At 38.7% G+C, this 13,313-nt stretch overlaps 1 protein-coding gene across 1 annotated transcript in view; it reads right to left on the reverse strand.

Annotated features, from left to right (window-relative positions):
* Positions 1–13,313, reverse strand: part of OSBPL8 (oxysterol binding protein like 8) — a 66,069-nt gene that overhangs the window by 32,028 nt on the left and 20,728 nt on the right. Inside the window, exon 5 of the mRNA XM_082498826.1 lies at positions 2,545–2,615. Within this exon, the coding sequence (XP_082354952.1) occupies positions 2,545–2,615 (71 nt within the window). The remainder of the gene's footprint in view (positions 1–2,544; positions 2,616–13,313) is intronic.

A 13,313-nucleotide genomic window follows, 5' to 3' on the forward strand; every position in this document is an offset into this window, starting at 1 on the left:
GAAAACATTTTAAGAGAACTTACTGCAACTCATAGCAAGGTACATTCAGTACCAGGTTCTGGGCAAGTCTCATCACTACTTTTCCGTCCTTACTTAAAAAGATGGGCTGCTACTTTACCTCCACAGCTGTGACAGACAGTTACCATATTCTGTTAGCCTGAAGTTTATTTGTGGGTTATAAAGGAACCACTCGTTTTATCAAGCCCTACATGCAGTAATTGCAAAAATAAGGATGAAGAAAAATATGTTAGGAGAAGTGGGAATATTGGTCGCATCTGTGATAGTGGAAAGACACAAACAAAAGTAATGGCAAAGCACACAAAGACTTAAGAAAGACAAGAACCAAAAATAAATATAATGAAGGGAAAAAACAAATTAGAGAGTCAAAGATAAATGATTAATAGAGTCTGAAATAAATCCAAGTTAAAAGGAGACAGTATTAACTTCATTTCCAAGTCAAAAATGATTTAGACGTTTCTGGACAAATGTAAACATTTTGATCAGAAGCAAGCTGGATGGTAAAGTATGCTTCCTTGGTCTCCCTGATGAGTGAGGCTCTAGGATGCAGTAAAGCTGAATGATGCAAAGTTTTGTGACTCCAAGTCAGATGTAAGACACCAACAGCTTGAAATGCTTAGCTACACACCACAGAACTGCAGCTTCAGCTGCAGAAACTAACCTGCTCACCCCAGTGCAATTCTGATGACATCATTCAAACAGGGAAAAGCTACTATAATCTTTAAGTTGCTTTGATGTCCTTCGGTATCTCTTTACGTTTTCTCTTTAAGGCTCTGACACATGAAATATCACAGAAAAAATTGTGTCAGGGCCTCGAGTGCAATCCCTTTGTCTCCTAGGGACGCGCTGCCTGTGCCCAGGGCCAGCTCTGACTGACTGCAGTGCCAACGCTGCAGCAGAGTGCTATGGAAAGAGCCGTGCGAGAAAGTAGCGAGAAGCAGGCGTCTCCCCCAACCTCCCTTGGGAGCTAGCTGTGTTCAAGCTCAGGTCCTCGCCTTCCCCTGCAGAGCAGCCCACGCCTGCTGCACCCTGACAATCTGTTTAACTGTCTGCTACTGCATTTGCCTCTGTAAAAAACAGTGGACATCCTAGGAGAAAATAGGAAAGCACGCAGCTGGGTAATTTAAAGCCTTTAAACTCTAGACTGCAGTGATGCCTAAATAAGAAAAACAAGTGAACTTAGCTACTCCATTCAGTGATCAAACCATACACAACCTCCCCCTCTGCAAAATGCAGTCTTTCCATCTTTAATGTCTTGAAGAGAAAGAGACACCTGTTTTATGAGACACCCAATTGTATTTTTTTTCTGAAATTCCACATTCTAAATACATCAAAATCATTAGATAAAAATTCAGCGCATTGATATGCCAGGCACTTCTGCTGGCCAAAATGTTCACACTCTTTAAGAGTTACAATAGGCTGACAAATAAAGAAGGTTGCATCAGAGCAGCTATATGATGCTATGTCTGATAGCTTCTATAACTGTAACCTACAAATTTAAAAAGACTTGGAAAAGGATAAGATAGCTATGGTAGATTTTTCTCTATGCTACTACAATGACTTTTTACACAAATCTCTCATCATGCGCACACTATTTCAATACCATCAGAAAAGAACACTTTATTCTGAATAAGAATGCTGTTGCAAACTATTGGTGTCAGTGATAGCGATCAGAACAAAACACAGCTCTGGAGACCACTATATAAAAAGAGTCTTTTTGGTTGGCTCAGGTAGTTCATGTTTTCTTCCTTTTAAAGTTTAGCCACTCTAAGATGCTGCAGTTTTGGTGACTGTGGTGTCCATCTCCCAGCTCCACTTTGGACATTCTCAGTTTTCACAGCATCTCAGTAAGCCTTTTCCGTCTTGGGACTACACTATGATTATGACAAATTTGCCTGGCTTCTGCCTTTTCCATTTCTATTATCAAGACTATGAGAACGCATAAACATGTATAGCAATTATATCCACTTTAATGTTCCACTGAATATGCTTTCCCTTACACTCTCATTGCCTCAATGAAATGGGCCTTTATACTTGAATTCTGTGTACTGAAGTCTCTGCAACAGACAGGACAACAGATTACATTTAATGATGTTTTACTCTGGCAATTTAAGCCATTAAACTAAGCCTTTTCCAATTACAGTTTTTTTAACATTCTTATAAGATTTGCTACAGCTCGGTGAACAGCATCTTCACTTACAGCTTAAAAGGATTTTAAATTCTGTTCCATAGCAAGAGTTGGCCTCCACCCATCAATACATATGGCAAGGCAACATCCCACCCCAAGATGACAGTGACAAGACTCCACATTTCATCTTCACTAATTCGAACAGAGGATTTTCATGTGATGTCATCCTGAGAACTATATTAAGAAAGTGCCTTTAATCTTTATCTATTGCTGAATCTGAAGAGTAATCTTCAAGACTATCTACAATTAAAGTTAAATACAATTGCATTTAATTAAAAATGCACAACCACCTCTCACACTGACATTTTTAAGACAGATTAGGAGGCTGCTTTCCTTACCTTGCTTTTTGACATAGAATGTGCTGTATCCTCTTTGCTTTGTGACACATCTTCCTTCCCTTTGTCAATACCTTAAAGAAAAGACAGCATTGTTGGAAATTATTTAAAGACATTAACATTTAATATGAGCTAGCTGTTGAAATAAATTTGCAAATTGTGTTTAGCATAAAAAAGTGCAAGCAAATTGAACTTTCAAGTAATGTATATATACCAGTTGAATACATATCAGCTACTACAATATAAACTAATTTAATACCCACTAAGAGGCGAGAACAGTCCACTGTATTTGGATTGTGCTGCACTGGACCCAATAACCTGATGAATCATAAATATGATGTGCAAACTTTTGTCCTTTTATCTACTCATTCTCCCCTATCTGCATACATGCATGCAGAGAGCAGAATACTAAATAACGCCTTTTATTGCTTTGTTCATTTCTGTAGCTAGAGATAATTATTAAATACCACCTACATGAAACCAAATCTAAAACACTAAGATTGCCTGTCATTTTTTTTTCAATAAAATGAAAAAGGTTGCTTACATTAGCCTTGAATTTATACTTTCAACTTGACACTGCATAAGGGTAAGTACAAGGCTTTATATTAAAACAGTTGTTGAAATCCCACATTTATCTTCTGTGAGTGACTCACACTTCCCCAGTATCCAAAAAGCAAAGTGAGACAATGGCTGTAGTCAGTATATGTGTGACAATGGAAAGGGGGGTCACAACTGGCAACAGTGCTGCTGCGCAGCTGCTATGTGCCACAGAACATGTACCAAGAACCTAGCATCCTCTTAAGGACAAATAATCTACTCTGGTTACTAGAGAGGACATATCAGTGATTCATTTTCTTTGAAGAGGTTAGTGGTAGCATAAAGCTTTTATAAACAGGAATAAAACAAACTGCACAATGCGTTTATCTGAGTAAGTAAAAATGCCATCATTTACATGCCCTCCAGATAGAAGGCAGATAAATACAAAAGTCATACATGAATTTCAGGCACAATCCATGCAGCTGAGAAGCCTTGTGTGGCTCCAACAGCGGTACCCTAAAGCTTCAGCCCACCAGAGGGCACTACCTCAGCAGATAAATTGCAGAAACGAGCGGCCAAAACTCTTGTGAGCTTCCCTTTGAACATGTTCCCATCTTTGAAACAGAAATTGGTACTCGGATCTCTAAAATGAGAAGATTTATCAGAGAAACAGTTGATTTCACATTCTTCAGCAGAGTGTGTGGGGACACTTCATGAGCTTTAAAAGAATTTTGATTAAACTCTCTATAGCAGTGTTGAATAGTTTGTTTAGTGTAGGATTTTTTTTTTTTTTTTTTTAAATCAGTATCGTCACCCTTCCACAACTTACAATACCCAGAAACTCTTAGGACAGGACTGATTCATCTGTCATAAATACATATCTTGCAAAGTTTCACCAAGTTATAAAGGCATTAGGTTGGTCTTCAGGTTACATGAGAAATTTGAGATTCCTCTTAGTTTTGGTCTGGTAATCAGTCTTTTGGGGGTTTGTATTTATATTTAATACCTTTTGCAGAGATTCTTTTTTAAGACCAGACTTTTAAAAATTATATAATGCAATATAGTGATATTTCATTTTATGTTTACACAAAGTAAACCTTACATGCATTTAAAGAAACCTTTACACATCTTTATAGCGGCCCCTTCGTGCACAGTTCATGCAACCCTTCCTTTTGAAATTCTTCCAACACATCCGTGACAGGTTTGTTCAGCTAATGAAAACCTACAATGCAGAAGACTACTTGACCACAGGGAAGAAGTACCTAAACAGGCAGAAGAGTTGTAGTAATAGAGAATTCAGAAAAAACCAAAAAGGCCCGTCACAATCCAGAGGCCAGAAGCCACATTTCCTACATAACACCAAATACAAAAGCACATTTTCTACAGCACCAGTCATCAGGTGCTGAAACAAAACAAAGGTTGCTTCAAACCTTAGAGGATAGACCTGCCGTAGTTCACGGAGAAGTTACTAGACAATGCCAGTCTCAGGCAGTCAAACACACACCAGAACCACAGTAATGACGTTTTCTCCTCACTCCCATACCCAAATAAAATCCCTCATTAGGAATCAATTCCCACTGAAAATGTAATGCAGGCATTTTCTAATGGTTTTCCCATTTATACTTATTTATTTATAGGCATATACAGAAGACTCAGTGATGGGAATCAATGAGGAAGTGCTAAGTCAGGATTGGTCTTACAGAAGAGAAGCTATAATTCACAGCTTGCTTTCTAAAGCACAGTTTTAAGAGCTTTACACATCCTTATCTAACAAACATATGTTTTTATTTTCATAAACAAGCTTTTCATCGGTATCACCAAGCATAAATGAAAACAGAAAGAACTGCTCTGTCCCAGAGAATCAGACACAAAGGCCAAAGTTCAGTGGCGTTTCCGTGAATTCCACCAGCTTGCTTCCCATGCCTCGAGCAGGAGAGGTGTGCGTGCTTGCTGGTTTGTAAACACGCCACCGCACTCACTGTTCCCTTCCTCACTCACATGCACAGCAAAGGGCTGTCCCAGGGGTTTGCTGGTGAATCCAAGTCAGGGTGCTGCAGATCCTGGAACACCTTGCACAGCTCCATCTTGGTCTGTGAGGAAACCCAACCAGTCAGCTTCACATCCCACACTGTCCTACCTGTAACCTCCCTCTCTGTAGACGGGATAACTTCAGTCAGCATACAGACAGAAGGCTTTTCTCCCCGTGTGCTAAAAAGTATGTTAACAAATAAATCATAATTCAGGTGCTGATCCAGACATAGCCTCAGCCACTGTAAGGACGCGTTTTCCAGGGAGCCTTTATTAAGATGGAGAGACGTCAATACCATAGGTAGTCTTAATTCTTCTAACAGGAACAGACTGATACTAATACCTGCAGCAAAATGTGCACTGAAACATCATAAAAAGCTATATATGGGCCCAAGCTAAGGACAATATACACTTTACTGTGGAAATATTTGGGTAAGGAAACAACAACAAAACAATTATTTTCACAGAATCAGCAATAAGAGACACTGTTTTCTCCCTTCCTGCTACCAGTTACGAAGAACAATTTTCTCTATGGATTTCTGACAAAGATAACAACAAAGCCAAGAAAGCTGTGCCTCTAAGTGATGCTTTGTGTTACTGCTCTTTTTGTAGTTTTGTTCACCCCAGAGTTACTGAAAATTGTACTACAAAAAGGCATTGAGTCAGTGTCTGCAGCAGAGACTGCCAGGGTATGAGAGGCTAGAGGCAGGTTCTAATAAAAATGTGTTTCTTTCAAGTTTTTCAACATTTACCAGCAGCAGTTTGGGGCTTAATATTTTAGCTTACTTGTTGTGTCCCATCCTGTAATTCAATCAGGAACTCTTTAACAAGATAACCTGAGCTCACATTTCACAATGCAGAAATTCAGGTGTTGAAGATGCATTCCCCTTCTGTAACTTCCTCTCTATTAAATTGCTTGAATTTGTGTATCATTTTCTACCTAAAATCCTGAAAGGAATCTTCAGAGTTGGGAGATAGCAAGCAATTGTCATTTGAATCAACCTTTAGAGCTGCACATTGAGCTCCCAGTATTAAGACACTTGCACATTTGAAAAAAAAATATTTTAAACACAAGCTCCACTGCTGTAGCCTCTAAAGCAGTTCTGGGCATTAGGGATTGTGTTCAGAGCAACAGTATGTCTTAACAGACTTTTGCCCAGTGTGACCTTCCTTGTCTTAACATCACAGGCCCCATGGGCTCTGAAAGCTGATCCCAATGCCAATGCAGTCAGCTGCAGTTCATGGTGTGACCTTAGAAGTCAAGGGAAACTGTTCATTAGTACGTTTGTACTGTGAGCACTGGGCAACTCCTTCCAAAACTTCCAGGTAGAAAACTACATGAAAACTCATGATGAGCTTTCAGACAGATGCAAGAGCCTGACAACTGCATGCAACTGGAACAACCAGAGCTCTATACACACACGGCGTCAATGAAACAAAATCAAACTGCGCTACTTTACAGACTGAGCCAGAATATGCAGTCAATACCAAAAGAAAAAAATCCTCCAAAACATCATCTTTGACAAAAAATGAGGAGTATATACACTGTAAGATTAGCGTTAAAGAATCTTTAGGATAAAGTCTGTGGTAAGGTACATTTTAAAACAAAACTGCTTAAGAGATTTCAAATTTGAAGCATGACACAAGTATCATTCTTTACAGTCTCACCCACAATCTGTCCCTTCAATCAATCTTGAGGGAAAGGAAAAACCAAAACCAAACATATAGCATCTCCTACATCTCAAATACTGGTTTTATACCTCTCAACAAATACCATTTGCAATTACAATACCTTAAAAAAATAAATCAGGAAAAACATGTTACTTTTTAACAATAGATCTAATTCATCCGAAAAGGAAGAATAACTATCCACTGGGGGCTTTTTTCCAACAAACAGAACCACCAGTAAAAAAGCAATGCAATCCATGAAAAGATCACAAATAGCAAGTCAAGCAACAATATTACTGACTTCCGAATGAAAAGTAAAGAACAGACTGATTTCATTACTGCTGTGCATGTGCAGTTGTGAAGAACAAATAACTGAGCTGAAAAACTATATGCTTCTGGAAGAACTATGAGCTATACTTAGTGGGAGGTACCAATACTGGTGTTATATAATAAATGTGGCAGGAAAAAAAAGGAAAAATTTAACGCAGGAGACAATAGTCTTTTTAACTGACTTTCAAAAGCTTGGTGACAACCAGTTTTAAGAATACAATCCCATATTAACTAATTGAAATTCCTCCATAGATTTTGAAACTGAGGTAATCAGAAAGGCAAAGTCCTTTTATATATTTTCTCATGGTCATGTTTTCTTTTGCAAACACCATATAAAATAAAAAATAATTACTAAAGACTGTCCTCACTGTAACTATACACAAGTATCTTTTACACAGACAATTAACTAATCCGTGCTTAAACCAAACTAAAAGAGTATACCTTCCAGCATGTTAATATTGTTTAAATTCTTCAGATATGTGGAAGTTTCCAAAAGATAAAACATTTTTTAGTTATATATTCACATTTGATTTTTTTCCATTAAAAACTGTCTTACATTTGCTCTGCATTTTAAGAAGTCATTCATTGTCCACTTATGGACAGCGATTAGCTTTAACGTAGGGTTCTAAACAGGAAGAAGGCAAATAGGAAATGAATCCGTTTTTGTTTCAGTAATTACCAGATGACACGCATTTATTTTAAAGGTAGGGAGGATCTGTCTAGTTGCCAACTCCATGCTTTCAAGCTTTGAGATCTTTATTTCCTGAGCAGCTTGAATAAAACTCAGTGTTAGACTCTTGGTAAAAGGCTAATCATTTCCTGAAGCAGAGTGAAAGGAAATGTTATAGGGTAAAACATGAAGTTTAATAGAATGTGGTGTCCCAAGCAATTGCCCCCACCTGCCTGAGGCAGAACATGCTGCTCCAGTGATTCTGCAAGGCAGCACCAACCAGCGATGAAGAGAGCTCCCTAATCCCCACCTGCCACTTCCCCTATACTCTGCACCCCAACTCTTTTCCATGGCTTCAGAGCCACAGCTTACAAATTCAGTGAGCCATTCTGCAGAGGGCATACAATAAAAAGTGAAAACTATTTTACTTGCGCTGCCCCCCCCCCCCCCCAGCATTCTGGCCCCATGGGAGTACACAACAAAGCGCGTATGTGCGCATGCACAAGACAAGTCACACATACAGGGTAATTCTGGTAAGAATGTACAATTTCTACAATGTCCCCTTTCAGGAAGAGGTGACCTTGTAACACACTTTCAAGCATCACAGTTCCCTGAAGTAAACTGCTGAAATTCAGGTACCTATATCAGAAGTGCACATTATGGACAATGAAACTCTAGAAATTCATTTCAATATTCCAGTACTGATTTTCAGGAGACAACAGATCTGAGCAAAAGGAGATTCAAGCCCTTTCTGGTGTTAAATGGCTTAAAAATCTTGCACTACAGAGTTTAGCAAGGCTATGCTGTTAGCCCTAACTCATTCGATCTTGTCATTTTGTGTCAAGCCACTGACAAACATGCAGATTCTGCAGAAGTTGAAGCTAAATTAAAACTGTACCTTACTCTTTTAAAGCAAGTGCATTGTGTGCGGGGGAGCGGAAAGTACAAGGGAGGAAAGCGTTTATCAACCACATCACAGAACTTCAGTCATAAAAGCCTGAACAACCAAAACAAATATTTCAGTCAGTACCAAATATACAAATGCCTTTTAAAGGTAGATTTGCTGTGGTGTAAGCTAACTTACTCGCTTGCCTATCTGCAAATCTTGCTATTACAGAGAGCTGTTATACAAGCAGTATTTCAGATTTCTACCAACATCTCAGTACATTACTTTCATTCAAGCTGAAAAATTGAAGAGGAAATTATATTGTCTTCTGTAGATTTTAAGAAATGCAAGACCAAAACAAACCTGGTAAAGCAGGAGAGAGTTCGTTATATCCTCCAAATGAAGCATTCCGGACAAGCTTTCGGCCATCAGCTCTTGGAGAAAACACAGATGAAATCCCAGCACATGAAGAAAACCTACGTCGCACTGGACCCTCTTCCTTCATGAGTTAAGGTGTTTGTGTAAGGATTATGTTCTCTGTGAAAGCTGGTTAGCATTAGCTGGTTGGAACAAGAGTGTTGCAGTAACAGCCTTTTACCTCACATTCTGATGAGTAAGATACAAAAGGAAAAAAAAAAAAAAAAGAAACAAACGAAGGGCACATGTGAAAAATGCAGCGAAGAGACAGAGGCTGCCAAATCAGCAGCAAGCCAAGCAACACTATACTCCTCTTGTCAAACCCATTAGAACACAAAGCAGAATGGCTTTGCTTCAGCTCCTCTTTTCCACATATACACTGCATCTCATTTTTTACATCTCAGTTTTGGTCCTACTCATCTCTGCTTTCCAAGGACACAAAAAGGGTGATTATTTAGGTTTTAAGGATTAATTAAATCCATCGTTTTTCCTGAGTCTTTCAAGTCCTGAATTTATATTGCACAAAGCACAAGTCGTGAGCTACATGGCTTCCTGGTTTGATATTGTGGTACACCATGGGAAATCTGAAAAAGGAGCTCATGTTTTGTGTTACACAGCCATGTTGAAGTGCCTGTTTAGGCACCTACCTAGCTAGTTTTCATCAGCTGATTGCCATGGCTTCTACATCTTCATTATTTATTTTTATTTAAAAGGTGAGGTGATAGCTTTTTCTTCTCTAAGACTCTACCATCTTTATATATACAAACCAGCTGGACTCCTGGAAAAGTTGCACAAAATAAGCTCCACAAAAAAGGGTTTTTACTGTTAATGCCCCAAATGTTTTATGCAATGAATAAAACATTTAAATAAACCAACTTAAATTTTAAACATAAAAAAAAAAATCCAAGTAAATTGTGTTTCAAGACTAGAAATCAACCGATCCAAACTGCTCTTGCTGATAGCTACCAGGATAAAGTCAAATAAGCTCTCCCTAACCTCCTTCATCCACTCCTCATTAGATCAGCTGCTTCTTTGCCCTGATGACTAGCATGCGTGGTTACCCTCTTCCATATGTGGAATTTCATTCCTGTCTTGTTCTTATTTGCTGATCCCATTTTCCCTATGACACCTTATTTCTAACAAAATACATTTTGAAACCTACTCTGTTTGCTGGAAAGCTGAAAAATTAGACACAAAGAATTGGCTTGAAAATAGGAACTTGCATTCTCCCTTACTCCATACTAGAGGACTCCTCTTCTTGCGGGACGTGAAACACATAACACAAATTAAATCAATGGTAGTGTGAATTTGATTAATCCTCAAATAATACTGTTTACCCCAGCTGCTTATGCAAAGAAGTGTATTTACTATTTGTGGATTCACATTGGTTCAAGGATAATACAGTAGACTGAAGTATTTTATAACCTCCATGAAAGGTTTTAACTGTGCAGAGAGTATGTACATTAGTACCTATAGATACATACACTAAGATACATACAGAACACACTGAAAATATTTTTTCTGATAATGAAACATAGTAGCTTGCAGTATCCTATGAATGACTAGAATTTCTTCATGCCTCTTAACAGACTAATGTCCCAATACACGCCAAGGAAAAAAGTTGTAATTGAAAAACCCAAATATGAGCCATCAATAGAAACCATTATATGTGATACATAACCTTCACTTCTTTAGTACAAGAAGTGAAATACTCTATTCACTTGGGCACAGGGAGGGGGAGAAACTGAATGAGCATGTCTTGTGTTCAGGCTTGTCTCCATTTATCCATTACTATGTCTCATACTTCCCTCAGCTGAAGCAGTCCTTGTCCAGATGTCCCGGAAGGAACAGAAAGAGCAACTGAAAAACTTAAGGAGTAGAATGGTGGGGCAACGAGGAGGAAATGCAAGGAGGGAGAACACAACTTTTTTCTTCTTTTTTTTTTTTTTTTTTTTAATTTAAATAAACACAGTTCCACATCACTTCTCCAAATCTGTCTTCTCAACTACAAAGCAGAGCAAACTACCTACCTTGGTCCAAATCTCTTCAGAATATGCATTTTATTGTTTCTAACTAAAATCAAGAGAAAGCTGCAGTAGAAAAACTCCCCTTACACACAGAAGGAACTGTATCCTCTCATTACAGAGCTATCTTGCCCAGTTAACGGGTCTGTTATCTCATGTTTCAGAGACAGGGCTGTGACCCTGCCCAGGGATGCTCTGCTGACACCACTGTCCGTGTCCTGTACCAGAATGGCAGGGTTGCACAGACTAACGGGAGGCTCCACCACCAGCCACCCACACTGCTTTGTCTGCACCTCTCTCCAGCCACTGTCCCAGCCAGTTCTGGAGACACTACTGAGCATGACTCTGCCAGCCTACCAGGTTCTTTCACAACAGCCTTCTCTGCCACAGTATGTTCATTTTACTAAAAAGTGGCCAGACATCCATGGGTTTGAAGAAACAATGTAATGCTGAAGGTTTTTCCCTTATTTCTCTCCATGCCCTCTCAGATCCCTTGACACTGTTCACATAGCCAAACTGTAAATGAGAACAGATTAAAAAACTCTTTCTCCTTCCTATGCCCTTTTCTCCACTTAGAAGTGAAATTGAAATCTTTGGGTAGACAAAATTAAGAATTTCAATAAGGATAATGTTACATTTCCCGTCTCTGAAGCTATCTTCCAACCAAGGAAGCCATTAGCTGGGTATTCTGAATAAGTACCGTCATCTTTAACTCAACAGCTACATAGGAGAGGCAAACTGTGCCTTTTGCCAAAGTATGACTGTCTCACCACCGCAAAGGAGGGGGAAAAGAAAGAAATCTAATTTAAGCTTCCTCTTTAATCTTCTTCCCCTCCACCAAGTCATCTTCATATTTCACTTAAACCTACAGTGCTAAAACAGTGAATTACATGGTTTGGCTGTAAAAATTCACTAGTTCTCCAACTTTTCAACAGCTTGTGATTTATTATGCCTCCTAACACTTGTATACGCATGCTCATTTGCTTCAACTACTTCAAAGCAGTCTACGTTGCTGGAGAGGTAGCTGACATGCACCTGAAAGGCTGTTAGATCAAAAGGAATCTGTAACATTTAATAAAGATGAGCATTCTTCTCCATGGCGTGATTCTAGGCTAAAGTTTACTGTAACTCTTGAGCATCAGCCTGCGACATTAAAGGGGTTTCTGCTCTCTACACACTCAGCACCCAAAGCTCTTACAAGCCCTTTTAATTCTTTGATTTGATGCCTGAAAGGACACAGAGGAACTTTTAAGTAGTTGGAAGTGCTTTTTATTTGCATGTTCTGTACATGACAATGGAAAGGTGCACTTCATTAGCTACAAAATATTAGACACACACACACACAAAATTCCCTTTTCCCTCTTCTCCCCTCCCCCAAAATAAATTCAGACAGAATAGGCCAGTGTACTGATAAAACTGGAATTAGTATAATTCATTAGGAGATCTTAGACTAACGTCCCAGGAAGCCATCTATCCTTTTGATATCAGTTTCCAGTGTCTTAATAATTGATATACTTAGAAAATGCACTAACATGCACAGCTTGGAAGTTTACATGGTTTCAAAATACCCACAAATAGAACTACAGCCAAGTCCAACTTCAGAAGTAGACATACCTGAAAAGCCTGCATAAACAGGAAAGTATCTGCACTGTAGCCTGAATGCATGAGGTGTGTGCCACTGTGTTATCTATACATGAAAAAATAAGATTCCTCATAACAAAAGTTAAGTACTCCATGGAAGCAGGCACTAGACTAAATATGCCCCTGAAAGGGAGAAAAACTCTCCTGGTTTCTCTGTTTTATATAATACCTAAATCAGTAGGAAGAAGAAACAAACATGACTCAAATATTTAGTTAATCTATCTCGGGGTGGGGGGGTTGACTGATTCTCAGTCAATCTGTTTGATTCTCAGTCAATCTGTTGAACGTCTCTTTAGAGGAGGAAAACTTATCTGCTCTATACATTTTCTGAAGGACAGAATGCATTTCTCATATCAGTTACTCCATCAGGCTTCTTCAGTAGTAAATGCTGGCTGAAAACCAAATCATAATCCTGTGCTTAAGACATTCTTCCAGGATATTGCCTGGGGCAAAACTTAAATCTCAGTATACAAAACAAAGGCAATTCCAACAGCATGTGAACACTTTTGACAAAGCCTGGTTTTAGATTTAAAACATTTCTTCAATAGAAAAATATTTACAGCTGAAAAAA

The sequence above is a fragment of the Vanellus vanellus genome (genome assembly GCF_965231255.1).
Source record: "Vanellus vanellus genome assembly, chromosome: 1".
NCBI lineage: Eukaryota > Metazoa > Chordata > Aves > Charadriiformes > Charadriidae > Vanellus > Vanellus vanellus.